The sequence below is a fragment of the Phyllostomus hastatus genome, unplaced genomic scaffold (assembly GCF_019186645.2).
Source record: "Phyllostomus hastatus isolate PE091 unplaced genomic scaffold, TTU_PhHast_1.1 phas_scaffold_78, whole genome shotgun sequence".
NCBI lineage: Eukaryota > Metazoa > Chordata > Mammalia > Chiroptera > Phyllostomidae > Phyllostomus > Phyllostomus hastatus.
In genome coordinates, this window is record NW_025334041.1 from 57699724 (window position 1) to 57717291 (window position 17568).

Here is a 17568-nt window from a genome sequence, read left to right on the forward strand (position 1 = left end):
AGATGCGGGCTTATTTTTGGGTATTCAATTCTGTTACTTTGAGCTATATATCATTTTTTTTTTTGGTGCAGTACTAACTATTTGATTATTAAGGTCTTTTAGTATAGTTTAATATTGTGTAGTGTGACAGTGCCATGATTATTCTTCTTTCTCAAGATTGCTGAGACTACTTGGGGTCTTTTGTGATTCCATATTTATTGTTTGGATATTAATTCTAGTTCCTTAAAAAAAAACCATTGGTATTTTGATAGGAATTGAGTTGAGTCTATAGATTGCTTTGGATACTGTGGACATTTTAATGACATTAATTTATCCTACTCATGAACACAGGTCAGGGTTCCATTTATTTGTGTCTTCATCAATTTCTTTTTTCAGTATCTTAAAGTTTTCCATGTATAGGCCTTTTACCCACTTGGTTAAATTTATTTTTAGATATTTTTAAATGTGATTGTAAATGGAATTGTTTTCTTAGTTTTCCCTTCTGTTAGTTCATTATTGGTATATAAAATGCAACCAATTTCTAAATACTATTTTTTTATCCTGCTACATTACTGAATTCATTTGTCAGTTCTAGTAGTTTCTTGGTGAAATCATATAAGCCTGAATACACAAGTGTCATGCCATCTTCAGCTAATGATAGTTTTAATTCTTCCTTTCCAAATTTTATGCCTTTTATTTCTTCTTCTTGTCTGATTGATGCTACTGGGACTTCCAATATTATGCTGGATGAGTGGTGAAAGCCGACATCCTTGCCTTGTTCCCAATCTTACAGGAAATTCTGTTAGTTTCTGCCTATTAAGTATGATGTTGACTATGGGATTATCATATATGGCTTTGATTATGTTAAGATATGTTCCCTTTATAACCATTTTGCTGAGAGGTTTTATAATAAATGACTGAATTTTTCCAAATTCTTTTCCTGTAACTATTGAAGTAATCATGTGTTTGCTATTTTTGGTTTTGATTATGTGATGAATATTTGATTATGTAATTATAAAAACATTAATTGATTTGCCAATATTTCACCAAACTTGCATCTCAGGAATAAATCTCAATTGATCACTGTGTATGGTCTATTGTTATACTGCTTGATTTAGTTTCCACATATTTCATTGAGAATTTTTGTACTTATTTTCATCAGGGGTGTTATAATTTCTTTCTTAGAAAAAAGCACTTATAACTTCTTTCTTAAAAGGGCTTGAGATTGGGTTAATACTGACCTAATAAAATGAGCTTAGGAGTCTTCCCTCTTTTTAAATTTTCAAAAAATATTATTGCTGTTCACTTACAGTTGTCTCCATTCTCACCCCACCAGGCCCCCTGGCCCTACCCATCCCTGCCTCCCACCCTTTCTTGAACCTACCCCCTCTGGCTTTGTCTGTGTATCCTATGTCTGTGTATACATATTCCTTGGTGGCTCTCCCCCTTTTATTTTCCATTATCCCTCTCAACCCTCCCCTCTGGTTACTGTCAGCTTGTTTTTTATTTCAGTGTCTCTGGTTCTAGTTAGCATGAATGGAACTGGAGAGCATTATGCTAAGTGAAATAAGCCAGGCAGTGAAAGACAAATATCATATGATCTCACCTGTAAGTGGAACCTAATCAACAAAACAAACAAGCAAGGAGTCTTCCCTCTTGAAATTTTTGGAATATTATGAAAAGGATAGATATTAGGTCTTCCTTGAATGTTTGGTAAATTTCACCTGTTAAGTCATTCAGTTCAGGACTTTTGTTTACTGGGAGATTTTTTTTTTATTGCTGCTGTGATTTCATTAGTTGGGATCAGCCTGCTCAGGTTTTTTGTTACTTTTTATTTTTTTAGAAGATTGTATGGTTCTTAAAAATTATCCAGTTTTTCAGATGTCCCCCTTTGTTGGTACACAGGTGTTAATATATATTTTTATCATCTATTGTGTTTCTTTGGTGTCAGTTGTTGTTTCTCTTCTTTCATTTTCAATTTCATTTATTTGGATTCTCTCTCTCTTTGTTAATGATTCTTGTTAAAGGTTTTAAAATCTTTTCAAATACTCAGCTCTTGATTTCATTGTTTTGTGTTGCTTTTTAGATTTTATTTTGTTTATTTCTGCTCTAGTAATTATTATTTTGTTTTACTCACTCCAGGCTTTGTTTGTTGTTCTTTTTCTAGTTTCTAGATTATTTATGAGTTTTTTTCCTAAGATAGGCTTGCACTGCTATGAATTCTTCCTCAGGGCTCTTTTTGCTGTTTCCCATAGATTTTGTGTATTTTGTATTCATTTTTATATGTCTGTAAGTAACTCCTGTTTTCTTCTATAATCTTACTGTTAACTTATTCATTGTTTACTAATGTGTTATTTAGCTTTCATGTGTTTGTACGTATCTTAAGGGGTTTTTTTTTGTGTGTTTTTTTCTAGTTTTATACCATTGGGTTTGGAGAAGATGTGTGAAATGATTTCAGTCTTCTTTAATTTATTGAGACATGTTTCATGTGCTAACATGTGGTCTATCCTAGAGAAAGCTCTCTCAAGTGGAAAAGAATGCATACTCTTTTTCTTTGGTGTAAAGTGCTCTGAAAATATCAATTAAATGCATATGGTCTAGTGTGTCATTTAAGGTAGCTTGTTCTTTTTTTGATATTTTTGTCTGGAAGATCTATCCATTGATATCAATGGATATTAAACCCCCACCCCCCCACTGTGACTGTATTACTGTTATTGTCTCCCTTTATGTCCATTGAGATTCACTTTACCTATTTAGGTGCTCCTGTGTTGGGTATATACATGTTTACAAAGGTTATATCCTCTTTTTGGGCTGTTCTCTTTATAATTATGTTGTGTTCTTCTTTGTCTCTACTATTGCTTGTGTTTCAAAGTCTGTTTATTCAGATATAAATATTGCAACCCCAGCTTTTTTTCCCTTTCCATTTTCATGAAATATTTTCCATATCTGTACTGTTAGTGTGTGTGTGTGTGTGTGTGTGTGTGTCTTTTGTTCTGAGATGAGTATTTTTTAGACAGTGTATACATGGGTCTTGTTTTTCATTCATCTAGCTGATATCTTTGATAGGAGCATTTAAGCTCTTTATAGTTAAAGTGGTCGCTAATAGGTACATTATTTGTTGCCATTTTATTGTTTTAACTATGTTCCTTTGTTTTTCTTCTCTTCTTTCCTCTTCTTGTTTTTTTCTTCTTGTTCTTCTTCTCCTCTTCCTTCTTCTTCTGTGTCTTTAATATTTTTTGTAATACCTGTTTAGTGCTAAAACAAATTTTTAACTTTTTATTTTCTAGGAAGCAATTTGTTTCACTTTAAATTTTAAATGACAGTCTTACAGGGTAGATCTGCCTTGGTTGTAGGTTCTTGTTATATTTTCACTTTGAATATTTTATGCCTATTCTTCTGGCCTAAAATGTGTCCATTGAGAAATTAGCTGACAGTCATATCAGTCATACAGAGCTTTCTTGTAGTTAACAAACTGTCTTTCTCTTGCTGCTTTTAGGTTTCTGTCTTTGTCTTTTACCTTTGCCAGTTTAATTATCATGTGTCTTGGGGTGAGTCTCTTTGAATTCATCCTGATTGAGACTCTCTTTCCTTCCTGAACATACATTTTCCCCCCCACCAGATTAGGGAAGTATTCATGTCCATGGGTCATATGTATAAGTTCTTTGGCTTCTACATTTCCTATTCTGTTCTTGCCCTCCCCCTGTCTATTTTCTATCTACCATCTATGCCACTTACTCTCTGTACCTTTTCTCCCTCTATCTTCCTCCCACTCCCCTGTTGATAACCCTCTATGTGATCTCCATTTCTGTGGTTCTGTCCCTGTTCTAGTTGTTTGCTTAGTCTGTTTTTGTTTTAGGTGTGGTTGTTAATAATTGTGAGTTTGCTGTCATTTTACTGTTCATATTTTTTACCTTCTTTTTCTTAGATTTAATATAAAACATTTAACATTTCATATAATTAGGGCTTGGTGATGATGAACTCCTTTAACTTGACTTTATCTGAGAAGCGCTTGATCTGAGAAGCCCTAGCCATTGTCTTTCAAAATAGGTTCTAGATTTCTTGCTCTCTTGTTCTTCTCATTCTGATACACATTTGATGCAGATGTTGTTACATTTCATTCTTTACCAGGAGTCTCTTACACTGTCTTCACTTTTAATTTACTTTCTTTTCACTGCTCTGATTGGATGTTTCTTTTCTACCTTGTCTTCCAAATAACCGATTCTATCACCTGCTTCATGCAATCTATTGTTTATTTTTTCCAGTTTATTGTTTATTTATGACTAGTTCATTTTTTTAATGATTACTATGTTTTTTTTTTCATGCTGTTGAGCATCCTTGTAGCCATCACTGTCTACTTTACATAGTTAATGAATTGCTTGCCTGTATGTTATTTATCTCTTTTTCTGGAGATTTATCCTGTTCTTTCATTTGTTCTCTATTTCTTTGTCTCCTTTTTGGCTGTGTCTTTGTGTTTTTTTTCTGTATTTAGATCTATCTGCTTTGCCTTTCATTCTTCTTTATTTGCCCTTATATAATAACTGCCCTGTGGGACCCAGTGGTGCAGTTTCCTTGATCACCTGAGCTGGGTGCCTCAGAAATGTTCCTTGTGTGGGTTATGTGGGCCTTCTTATTATTATAATTTAGTCTTCATTGCTATTGGTTTGTTAGTGCATGATATTCACCCTCAGGCCAGCTGACTGTGAGGTTCAACCCCAACAATGGTGTGTGAGCTGCTGTGCAGGTGCTGGCCACATGAAGAAGAATTTGCTTTAGAAGGGTATTGTGACTGTTGAGCTCTTCCTTTGGATACGCTGCTTGTGGAGGACTTACTGTAATCTGCTTCGTTGTTGTCCAAAACTCTCCATTGGGTATGTTGGTTCTGGGCCTCTTCAAAGGAACTTTGGTGGAACCCAATGGCAGATACCACCTGTGACTGGCTTTGGGAAACTTGTTTGGAGCTACCAGCCATCCTCAGTTTGAGGCTTCCTCTGCTTGGGCATGCATATGTGTTGAAAAAAAACAACCTGTGCACCAAGTCCAGTTTTTACCAGCACCAGGCCCAGGGGCCAGTTAGCCATAGCCCCAATGCACTCAGGTGAAATCCATCTCTGTGTGCTTCAGCCTGCCTCTGCCTGTAGGAGCTGGCTATGCTTAATCACTGAAGGGGCTGAGGTGATAGGGAGTCTAGGGGGTGAGGCTTTTGCTTTTTCTCAGGCTGATACCACACTGAGGTGTATGCTCCAGGAAACATGGTGTCTCCAGTATTGGAGAGTGACAACACAGGAATGTTGGCAGCTGTTCCTTCAGCTCCCTCTCCAGAGGTACACACCCCAAATTTTCCTCATGTGACTATAGTCTGCTCCATCCACTCTCCACTGGAGCCCAGGTTGAGTGGCTTCAATGAAGATTTATGTTTTGGAAATACGGATCTGCCTTTTGACCCTGCAATTCCACTGCTGGGACTCTATCCTAAGAATACTAAAACACCAATTCAAAAGAACCTATGCATCCCAATGTTCATAGCAGCACAATTTACAATAGCTAAATGCTGGAAGCAACCAAGATGCCCATCAGTAAATGAATGGATCAAAAAACTATGGTACATTTACACAATGGAATTCTATGCAGCAGAAAGAAAGAAGGAGCTCCTACCCTATGCAACAGCGTGGATGGAGCTGGAAAACATTATGCTAAGTGAAACAAGCCAGGAAGTCAAAGACAAATACCATATGATCTCACCTTTAACAGGAACCTAAATAACAAAACAAAGAAACAAACAAAATGTAACCAAAGACACTGAAATAGAGGACAGGCTGACAATGACCACAGGGGAGAGTAGAGGGAATTTAAGGGGACAGTGGGAAGGGTTCACAGGAACAAACTTAAAGGACACATGGTCAAAAACTAGGGGGAGGGTGGTAATGGGAGGGAAGTGGGGAGGGGTGAGAGGGGGGAATGGATTGGGAGTAAAAAGGAGAAAACTGTATTTGAACAATGATTAAAAAATTAAAAAAAAATTAAAAAAAAAAGATTTATGTTTTGGCCCTTTAAGGGGGTGCCTGTGTCTCCAAGCACCTTTCTTTGGCATAAAGAATCCCTGCTACTATTCAAAGCCAGATGTTTTGTGAGTACCTTTTCCTGGCTCTGGTGCTCTGGGCTGTGTAGGGTGGCTTGGGTTTAGACCTCACAATTTTCAAGAGAATTCCCCCTGCAGCTGAGCTGTGCCTCTGGAACCTTGCTCTTTCTCTTCTACTGATATGACTATGGTGTGGACATGTTTTGCCTAATGTTATTTGAGAGGTCCTTTAGACTATGCTCATTTTACAAGACTTGTATATACTTTTGCTGCTATGATTGGGTGTTGTCTTCTACCTTGTCTTCAGATGTGTTTACTTAATACTCTGCTTCACCTAACATGCTATTGATTACTTCTGGTATATTTTTCATTTCTGATACTGTATTCTTCATTTCTTACTTTTTAACTGTTTTTATGTCCTTTTTATTCTTGCTATATCTATTTTGAAGTTTTGCCTAAGTGATTCAGACTCTGGCCCATTGGAGCCTGTGTGTTGTGGATGTGGTAAACAAGTTCACCCAGACTACAGAAGTCCTGTGGTGAAAAAGGGATGGCACAAACACTCTCTCAAGAGGAGAGCACATTGACCCTTGCCTGGACAGGCTTTTATTGCTTTCAAGTCGCATTACCTCAAAGAAGGTTCTCATTCATTATCCTTAGATTTATATTAAGTGATTACATCTTACAGATAACAAAGAAAACATGAAAAGAAAATGTTGCAAGTGCAAGGGAATGATAAAAATGATTGATTGGTTACATTTGGTCCTTGGGACATCTTAGCACAGATTTTAGGGAGTTTCTTCAGATATATACATTAAACGTGTGCAGTCTTAACTCAGGGTGAGGGAGTTTTAGCAAAAGCAAGTCTCATGGCAGCCTAGGTACAGTGCAGGCCTGATTCCCCATGGGAAAGCCAATCTGCACACCTGGCTCCTGTGTGCCAGCTCTCATTTGATCAGTTTTCTAGATCAGTGCTGGGCTACATTTGCCACACCATGCTGATCAGTTCCCTCTACCTAAGTTCCTCGAGTATCCTTATAACCATTGTTACAGTTTTGTATCTGGTAAATTTCTTGCCTCTATTTATTGAGTTCTTTTTCTGGAGATTTCTTCTATTCTTTTATCTGGGACATGTTTCTTTGTCTTCTTATTTTGCTGCCTCTCTTTATTTGTTTCTATTATGAGGTAGATTGGCTATGACTCCTAGTTTTGGTTTGGTGACTATCTGTAATAGTTCTCATGGCTAAGTAGCTCTGTCTTCCTGGTAACCTGAGCTAGGTGCTCCAGGATGTCCCTTGTGTGGGTTATGTGAGTTCTCCTGTTGTAATTGAGTCTTGATTGTTTTTGCCTCATCTGTGGTGATGTTGCCCCTTATGCTTGCCATAACAATGAATGTGGTTGCTTACCACACAAAGTTGAATTTACCCCAACAGCGTGTGATATCCCTTTAGCTATGCCACTTGTAGAGCTGACTGGGTAGTGCTCTTATGCATTCTGAATCTTCTTGCTGAGTGTGTTGATTCTGTGGCCACTTGAGAAGGACTCCTGTGCATGTGAACATCTGGCAAGGCCTTTGGCTATTCCTAGGCTACCAGTTTGGAGCTACAAAGTTATCCACAGTTTGTGACTGCCTTAACTAGACCTGGGTGTGTGGAGGCCAACACTAGCTCCAACTCTGGGATAGGTCAGCCATAGGCCTAAGTTTTCCCAAGATTTTCCTTTGCCTTTTAGCTTCCTCTTAGGCTCTGACACTGAAAGAGCTTTTGGAAGTACATGAATTGTATGAGGTAGGTTTCCAGTGAGTCACCAGGTTGGGGCAAGTGATGTTTACCAGACTTGGATAGAGTCTCAAAGAATCATGAAGTTGAGCCAGCACCCAGTAGAATTTACCAGGTCCAGGCAGACTAAGAGTTGGCCATGTTAATGAAGGGTTTGGCATAGGAGTATGGTGTCAGTTGGCCATGCTGAGGGCTACAGCCCCCACCCCAGAGCCATACTGCTGAGTTTTTACCAATGTTTGCCCTGATCTCCTGGGGAGTCTTTTGCACTGCCAGCCCAGTCTGGCTACAGCCCATTGACAATATTGCAGAGAGCAAGCTCAGCAGGTTGGTGTTATAGGCATTTGGTAAGGAGAAGTTAGTGGTTGTCCCATGGTGGGGCTAATGGATCTGTCATTGGGGCACAGAGAACTGCTACTGTGAGTCATGGGGCACCACTTCTCTGGTTCATGTGGGGGGAGAGAACCACTGTTCTGTTGCTTGGTATGCATGAAGCTGATGATCTGGCTTGTGTGCCTCTCAGTTCTGGCATGCAGGGCATGTAACACTACTGCCCTGGCATGCTGTGGGGCGAGGGGAAATGGCACCCACCACATAGGCCCACAACTCAGTCTCTGTCTGCCCCTTAGCTTGCCCCCATACACCTTCAAGAAAGTTTATACCACTGACTAAGGCAAGTTGTGAGCTTGACAGGGCAAGGCTATAGGCAATTGAGAAGGTGGAGCTATAGATTTTCCCTCAGACCAATGCAGGATAAAGAGGAGTGCTCAAACAAAAAAAAATGTCTTCTGTGGTCTGTATAGAAGAGGGACATAACACAGGCACCTTGGTTGTCCCTTTAGCTGTCTCCCTGGAACCATATAATCCAGTCTCTCCTCACACAACTCCAGTGGGATCTAATCTCCACTCTCTCTGCTGAAACCCATGATGAGGGGCAAGTGAGATTTTGTGCACTGACCTTTTAAGAGGGCACCTGGGTTAATGGACTCCCTTCTCTCCCCAGTGGGCAGAATACCCTATGATTTTTACAGCTAGATATTATATGGATGCCTCTTCCAAACTCTGGTGCTCCAGTCTGGGAAGCCCTGCATGGACTTGAGACCCCACACTCCTAAGGGGGGAACGTTGCAGCTGAGATGTTTTTCCCAGGTCTCAGTGATCACATGTGGGTGCTGGGCCAGGCCTTTTTGCACCTCCACCTTTCCTACCAGTTTTGAGATGGCCTCTGTAAATCTTTCATTATACAATTTCTGTTCAGCTTGTATTCAGGTGGGTATTCAGCTTGATTGTTTTATATTTTAGCTGTAATTCCAGTTCATACCAAGGAGGAGGGGAGTATAATTTCCACCTATTCTGCTGCTATTTTCTCCCACCTAAGAGAACATTTTCACACTGAGATTTCATACACATAGGTGCTTTCAAAAGTAAAATAAACTATTATAAAATCAATCACATCTCTGGTTTTGGAATTGTTGAAGAACCAGCTAGATGGTCATTGACCAAGAGAATTGAGGAGTGGAAAGAGATTCCTGAATTAAGAAGGGGTTGTACCAAGTGTTCCTATAGATACTTATTCTATGATTCTTTGTGAGCTTTCTGATTCCACATGATTTTTCCTCCATTTATCTGGAGATGGCATTAATATCCTATGCTCTTATTTTCTCCTATATATGCCATTTGCTGATATGTTTCTCTACTTTCCTTTTTCTTTTCTTGGGAATATAGATGAGGTCTTATCAGAAAACTTTCTGGACTATAAGAACCGTGGAGTAAATGGTTCTCATCAGGGACAGATCATCTGGAAGATTGATGCTAGCTCTTACTTTGTGGAACGTGAGTATTTTTTCCATTCCTACTGTTTAAGATGAAGCAGAATTCAACTGTTTTATTCTTTGTACTGTTGTATTACCTCTTAGAAATATTCTGTGTAAAAGAGACACATATATTTGATGAGATGCCTAAAAGTACTGAGTTCTGGATAACAATTGGGTAACAACCATCCAACATAGCCCAGAAGGCCACTTCTTTAATTTCAAGGAAAAGTTTTGTTCATGGTCATTCACCAACCTCTGGACTCAAGACCTTGTGATTCCTATCCCTTAATTTTTGTTCAATGTCTCCTCCAGGTGCTCTTCAACTTTGTGATAGTTGCCCATGCTAGTGATATTCCATACTTTTTCTAAGGATGGGGATGATACATTACTACAGCCCACCTGTATCTTTCATTCTTGATCTACTGACATTTCTGAATGTATAAACGACATCATGTGTCTTATTATTTTCTAAAAATTTATGTTTTCTTTGAAAATAAATCATTTTTATAGTTATAGAAGGGTGTTTTTCATAGGTCCCTATACTGATACATTTTCCATTGCATGAGAGACTATCTGTGTGGGCCTCATGTTTTCCAGATGAAGTAATGCATGGGTTACCTTTAGTCTACAACTCCTTCCCCTAAGTTGGATAAGGTGCTCAATGCACAAACTCCTTCATGTATTACTTGGTTCATAGCTGGTATTCATTTTATATAACTCTTCTGAAGGAAATGGAATAATTTATTGTTTCAACTGCCTAGTTTTCAGAGGAAATGATACATGGCCAAGAACCTAAAGTTGTCTATCATCACTTTACTTTTGGTTCAAGAAAAACTACATCTTCTAGCATGATTTATCCCTATTTATATTCACTCTTATTTTTAATCATTCACTCAATAGATCTTTTCTAAGACCAATTATATTCCAAAGGCTAAATATTTGATAATGAAATGCCTACTATTTGCTTTCTAGAAACATATGGTATCTCTGCTCCTAGAAATGACACAATTACACACACATCCCCCCCTTTTTTCTGCATCGGCACATGCAGAAAGGAGAAGACAGTCAGAAGATTTGATACTACCAGATGTAGAGAGGACATGATTTTGGGGATGTGGTTGTTGGCCTTTGACTTTGGCTTAGGCATAATGAAATTCTCAGTAAGAGACTTCCTTTTGTTAATACTTATCTCCCTGACTCTAGCGTTTCTCCTCTCTAGTTCATCCTCCACACTGATACCAGACAAAATTCCTTAAAACCTATTCTACCACCTCCCTAAAAACCTCATGACTCCATTTTGGTTATACAAGTTTTGGTTATGAATCAAAAATAAGACTTTCTGCAGTTTCTGGGTAGTAATAGAAACATTAGCCTAACTGGCAAATTATACCTTCTTAAAATTTAAAATAATGTTGTGAACTTTGAATATTAGCCAGATTTTAAATTTTGAGGTAGAACAGATCATTCTTTCTACATATGGGTTAAATTAAAGTAATAAAATAAATGAAGCTTTCATTTTATTTTCATATTTCATTTTTTTATCCTTTTACTATTTCCTTTTATGAGAATGGAGGTATGTTACTGATTACATGGAGTCTACAATGTTCTAATAGCACATTACTTTGGGATTATGTTTAATTCAGAATTAGGTAATTCCTATTTATTTATAAACTTTTCTTTAAATTTAATATTTATCTTACTATTTTCCATTGTCATTTAGTCCCCTTACACCACCCTACCCCCAACAATGATCTCACTGTTGTCCATGTCCATGGGTCCTTTTGTCTTATTTGCTCAATGTTTTCTCCTTACTTCCCCCGCCACACTAGCTGCCTTCCTGCTCTACATCTATGAGTCTGTCCCCTTTTTCATTGTTAGTTTGGTTTGTTTATTAGATTTGACATATAAATGAAGTCATATTGTATTAGTATTTCTATTACTTTCTATTTCACTTAACATAATTTTCTCTAGGTCCATCCATACTGTCACAAAGGGAAAATTTACTTCTTTATTATGGCCAAGTAGTATTCCATTGTGTAAATGTCCTACAGTTGTTTTGTCTATTCATCTACTGATTGATGCTTGGGCTGCTTCCCTATCTTGACTATGGTAAATAATACTATGATGAACATAGAAGAGATAATGTTCTTTTGAATTAGTGTTTCTACAGATATATTCCCATAGTGGGATCACTGGGTCAAAAAGCAGATCCATGTTCAATTTTTTGAGATAACTCCATACTGCTTTCCACAATGGCTGATCCAGTCTGCATTCCCATCAAGAGTGAAAAAGGGTTGCCCTTTCCCAACATCCTTACCAGCACTTCTGTTTGTTGATTTATTGATGATAGCCATTCTGACAAATGTGCAATGATATCTCATTGTGGTTTAAATTTGCATTTCTCTAGTGATAAGAGACATTGAACATATTTTCATATGTCTATTGGCCATCTGTATGTCTTCTTTAGAGAAGTGTGTATTCAGGTCCTTTGCCCACTTTTTAATTGGGTTGTTTGCTTTTAATGTTGAGTTTTGTAAGTTCTTTATAAATTTAGGATATCAACCCTTTATCATAATTATCAGATAATATGTTTTCCCATTTTGTGGGTTGTCTTTTCATTTTGTTCATGATTTCCTTTGCTGTGCAAATATTTTTTAGTTTAATGTAGTCCTATTGGTTTATTTTTTTCTTCTGTTTTCCTTGCCAGGAGAGATATATTTGATAAAATATTGCTGCAAGCAATATCTGAGATTTTGCTGCCTATGTTTTCTTCTATGATTTTTGTGTTTCAAATCTAATATTTAAGTCTTTTTTCTTTTCCTTTTTTATCATGTGTTTTTTATTATTGATCAGTTACAGTTGTCCCATCTTTTTTCCTTCTTGTTCTACCTTGCCCCTTAGCCCACTCCCATGGTCAATCTCTTCCCATTGTCCATGCAGTGAGTCCTCTATTCACATTCCTTGACTTGCCCATTCCTCCTTTCTCCCCCATTACTCCTTTGCCCCATCCCCTCTAGTCACTGTCAGTTTGTTCTTTATTTCCATGATTTTGGTTCTAATTTACTCATTTTTTGTTGTGCTAAGTTCCACTTATAGGTGAGATCATATGGTATTTGTCTTTCACTAGGCATATTTCACTTAGCATAATACTCTCCACTTCCTTGATTCACTTTGAATTTATTATTGTGTGTGGTCTATGGAGTGGTCTAGTTTCATTTTTCTGTACATATCTGTCCAATTATTCCACTGCTATTTTTTAATAAGCTATCATTAGCTCATTGTGTGTGCTTGCTTCCTCTGTCAAATATTAATTGACTATCAAGGTATAGATTTATTTCCATTTATTGAGTTCCATTGATCTGTGAGTCTGTTTTTATGCCATTACCATGCTGTTTTGATTTCAGTGGTCTTATAGTATAGTTTGATTATCAGGTAGCATGATTCCTTTGTTTGTTTTTTCTTAGCATTGCTGTTGCTATACAGGGCTTTTTTTGTGGTTCCATTTAAATTCTTGTTGAAGATGTTATTTTTACTCCATTTTATGTTTCTGCTCCCTTTGTTGAATATTAATTTACCATAAAGACTTGGGTTTATTTCTGGGCTCTCTATTCTGTTCAATTGATCTATGTGTCTGTTCTTATGCCATTACCAGACTATTTTAATTACAGTAGTCTTGTAATGTAGTTTGAGGTCAGGTGTGGAGATTCCTCATACTTTGTTCTTCTTTCTAAAAATTGCCATGGCTATTCAGCATTATATATGATTCCATGTAATTTTTTGAAATGCTTGTTCTATATCTGTGAAATATGTCATTGGTGTTTTAATAGGGATTGCATTAAATCTTTAAATTGCTTTGGGTAGTATGGGAATTTTGACGATGTTAATTCTTCCAATCCATGAACATGGTATATGCTTCCATTTATTTGTGTCTTCCTTAATTTCTTTCTTCAGTGTTATGTAGTTTCTGAGTACCAGTCTTTTATCTCCTTGGTTAGCTTTATTCCTAGGTACTTTATTTTTCTTGTTGCTATAGCAAATGGTATTTTCCCCAATTTCTGTTTATAATAATCCATTATTGGTATATCACCTTCAATTTCTGAATATTAACTTGTATCATGCTGTTTTGTCAAATTCACTTATTGGGTCAAGTAGTTTTTTTGTAGAGTCTATAGGGTTTTCTATGTATGCTATCATGTCATCTACAAACAATGGCATTTTTACTTTCTCCTTTCAAATTGTCCTTTCTAATGCCTGTTATTTCTTCTTCTTGTCTGATTGCTGTGGTTAGAACTTCCAATACTATGTAGAATAGAAGTAGTGAAGGCGGACATCCTTGTCTTTTTTCTGATCTTATTCAGAAACCATTTAGTTTTTGTCCATTGAGTATGATGTTGGCTGTAGGGTTTTCATATATGGACTTTATTATGTTTAGGTATGCTCCCTCTACTCCTACTTTGCTGAGTGTTTTTATCATAGATGTGTGCTGTAACTTATCAAGTATTTTTTGCATCTATTGATATGGTCATGTGATTTTTGTCTTTTCTTTTGTTTTCATGATGTATTATGTTTATTGATTTGTGCATATTGTACCATCCTTGCATCTTTGGGATGAGTCCCACTTGATCTAAGTTTATGAACTTTTTGATGTATTACTGGATGAGGTTTTCCAAAACTTTGTTGAAGATGTTAGTGTCTATGTTCCTCAGTGATATTGGCTTGTATTTTTCTTTCTTTTTTCTATCTTTGTCTGGTTTGGGGATTAAGATGATGAGGCCTCATAAAAAAGAGTTTGGTAGTATTCCATCTTCTTGGATTTATTGGAATAGTCTGTGAAAGATAGGGGTTAGCTTTTACTGATGTTTTATAAAATTCTTCTGTGAAACCATCCAGTCTAGGGCCTTTGCATGTTGGGAGTTTTTGATTACTGCTTCAGTTTCATCAGCTGTTATCAGTCTATACAGATTTTTTTTCTTCTTCTTCATTCAATTTTGGTAGATTATATTTTCCTAGAAATTTGCCCATTTCACCTAGGTTTTCAAATTTCTTGGCATATGGTACTTCATAGTAATTTCTTACAACCCTTTGTATCTCTGTAGTATCCATTGTAATCTCTCCTCTCTCATTTCTGATTGTGTTTATTTGGTTCCTCTGTCTTTTTTTCTTGATGAATCTGCTCATTTCTTTTTGATAGATTATTCCCTTGAGTATTATGAAGTGTCCTTATGGGTCTTTTTTTAATGGCCTTTGTTTTGAAGTCTATTTTGTCAGATATAAGTATTGCCACCCTGGCTGCTTTTTCCTGTACATTTAGTTTGAATATTTTTTCCAACCTTTCACTTTCAGTCTGTGTGGGTTGTTTTTTCTGAGGTGGGTCTCTTGAAGACAGCATATGTGTGAATCATGTTTTCTTATCCATTCAGCTACCTTTGTCTTTTTATTAGAGCATTTAATCCATTTTAATTGAAGGTTTTTATTGATAGGTACTTACTCAGTGCCATTTTACTCCCTTTGTACCTCTGTTCCTTTGTCTCTCACTGTTTTTCTTCATCCTCTTAAAACATTCCTTGCAATGCTGGTTTGGTGGAGGTGTATTTTTTCAGCATTCCTTTGCCTGGGACGCTCCTCATTTTGCCATACATTTTAATTGAGAGGATTGCTGGGTAGAGTAGTCTTGGTTTCAGGCCTTTGATTTTTAGTACTTGGAATATTTCTTGCCATTCTCTCCAGGGTTGCAGTGCATCTGTTGAGAAATCAGCTTCTAGCCTTATCAAGCCCATTTGTATGTTACTTTTTGTTTCTCCCTTGCTGCTTTCAAGATTCTTTCTTTATCTTTAAAACTTGACATTTTAATTATGATATGTGTTGAAGATGGCTTCATTGGCATCATCTTTATTGGGACCCTCCATGCTTCCTGAACTTTTGTGTTTTTCCCCCCTCCAAGTTTGGAAAGTTTTCTGCCATTATTTTTTGAAATAGGGTTTCTATCCCTTGCTCCTTTTCTTCTCTTCCTGGTATTCCTATGATTTTAATGTTGCTGTGTTTCATGAGGTCTTGAAATTCTTTTAAGCTATCTTCATGTTTTTTGAGTTTTTTTCATAGTGATGCTCTACCTGGGTGTTTTTTACTTTGTCTTCCAGCTCACTAATTTGGTCCTCTGCTTCAACCAGCCTTCTTATGATTCCTTCTAGTGTTTTTTTTTTTTAATTTCAGAAATTGTATTCTTTATTTCTTCCTGGTTCTTGTATAGTTTCTATTTCTTTTATCATACTGTTGTAGTTCTCACTCAGTTCAATGTAGTTGTCTGTGAGTTCTTTGAGCATCCTTATAACTGTTCTTTTGAATTGTATATTTGATAGTTTGCTTGCCTCAATTTCATTTATCTCTTTTAGTGTGGAGTCTTCTGTTCCTTTCGATTGCATGTTCTTTCTTTGTTGTCCCATTTTAAGTGAATCATTTTGTTTGTTTCTGTGATTCCTGATGTTCTGCTTTGCTAGTTGTCTTTGTAGGGTGAACTTCTATGGTAGGAGTTCTGTGGGGCTCAGTGATGTGGTCTCTTTGATCTTATCTGGATGTTCTAGAGTTGCCTTTTCTTCCATTTGTGTGGTTTCTCTTGTTGCACTTGGGGATTTTCCTATTGGTGGCTCCTTTGTTGGTGGGTTCTCTCCTGCAGTGGGTTTAGTGAAATTCTTAACTCCAACCTTATGTTGTATATGTTCAGGGGCTGGGCGAAGATGAAATGGAATAAGATAATAGGAGAGTATTTTGTTTGATTTAAAGTACCAACAAGTAGAAAATGGATAGGAGATCCTTTAGAGAAGTATGGCAATAACCAAGACAAGTCTCTTATGAGAGAGAAGAAGAATGTGAGCTGATTCAAGAAAACAAAGTGCTTACTCAAGATTAGATGGTGAAATATAGTGAGAGTAACAGCTAGAAAGTTGGCATAGTGTGCAGGAGAATAAAGTTAACCACAACAGTAATAAAGCTCAGGAAGATAATGAAATGGACCAAACCAGGAGTTGTGCTCTGTGGGAATTGGAGCAACAATAATATGACAAGAAATATATGATCTGAACAAAAAGAATAAAAAGTAAAAGCCCAAGAGTAGTATGTTACTGGAATATAAGTGAAGTGATGGAAGGGACACTGAAATGCAGTACAAAAGGAAGAACAAAGAATACCAGTCAAACAATGAAAGCAAACAAACAACACAAAGAAAATTAAATGGAAGGATGAGAAATAAAAAATAAAATAATAATAAAAAAACAAATATAAAAATAAAAAGTAAAAAATGTAATGCAAGTTCTGTAGGATAGCAAAGTGAATTTTTTCCCAGTTGTTGGTTTTAGCTTTCTGATCTCCCTGTGGATCTGCTTGCATTCTTTTACAACTCCAGGTCTTATTGTCTCACACTTGGTTAAAAAACAAACAAACAAAAAAAAGGCCTCACTGACCTCAAGTCTTGCCATGCTGGTTCTGCTAGTCTTCCTGGATGCTTCAGGCAGAGGGGACTAGGCTACTTTTTCCTTTCATGTGGTTCTGCAATGGGCACATGGACATGGCTATAATATTCACAGGTGTCCAGCCTCTAATCCACATCCTGAGAGTGCTGAGAGGTCCTCACTGTCCATAAACACCAGACTTGCACCTTTAATCCTCCTCATTGTATCACCCTTCCATTAGTCCGTGAGGTGCACTGAGTGGGAACAACTCTCACTCCTCCTTCCTCTTTGCTGGGTTGGGCACTGTGCAGGCATTTAGTCCTTTCCAAGCAGTTTAGTTCCTCTATTAAATTAAGTATCTCTGGGGACTGCTACCTCTCTAAGCCATTGCTACATTGCTTTGATCAGTCTGTGAGCCACACTAATTTGCAGCAAATAGCTACCCTCCTCCTCGCTCTTCACTGGCCTGGCTGGGCTGT

At 37.1% G+C, this 17568-nt stretch overlaps 1 protein-coding gene across 1 annotated transcript in view; it reads left to right on the forward strand.

The window, feature by feature from the left end:
• The window catches only part of HECW1 (HECT, C2 and WW domain containing E3 ubiquitin protein ligase 1), a 592628-nt gene that overhangs the window by 49209 nt on the left and 525851 nt on the right, over positions 1-17568 (forward strand). The window contains exon 2 of the mRNA XM_045827195.1: positions 9559-9666. Coding sequence (XP_045683151.1) covers positions 9559-9666 — 108 coding nt within the window. The remainder of the gene's footprint in view (positions 1-9558; positions 9667-17568) is intronic.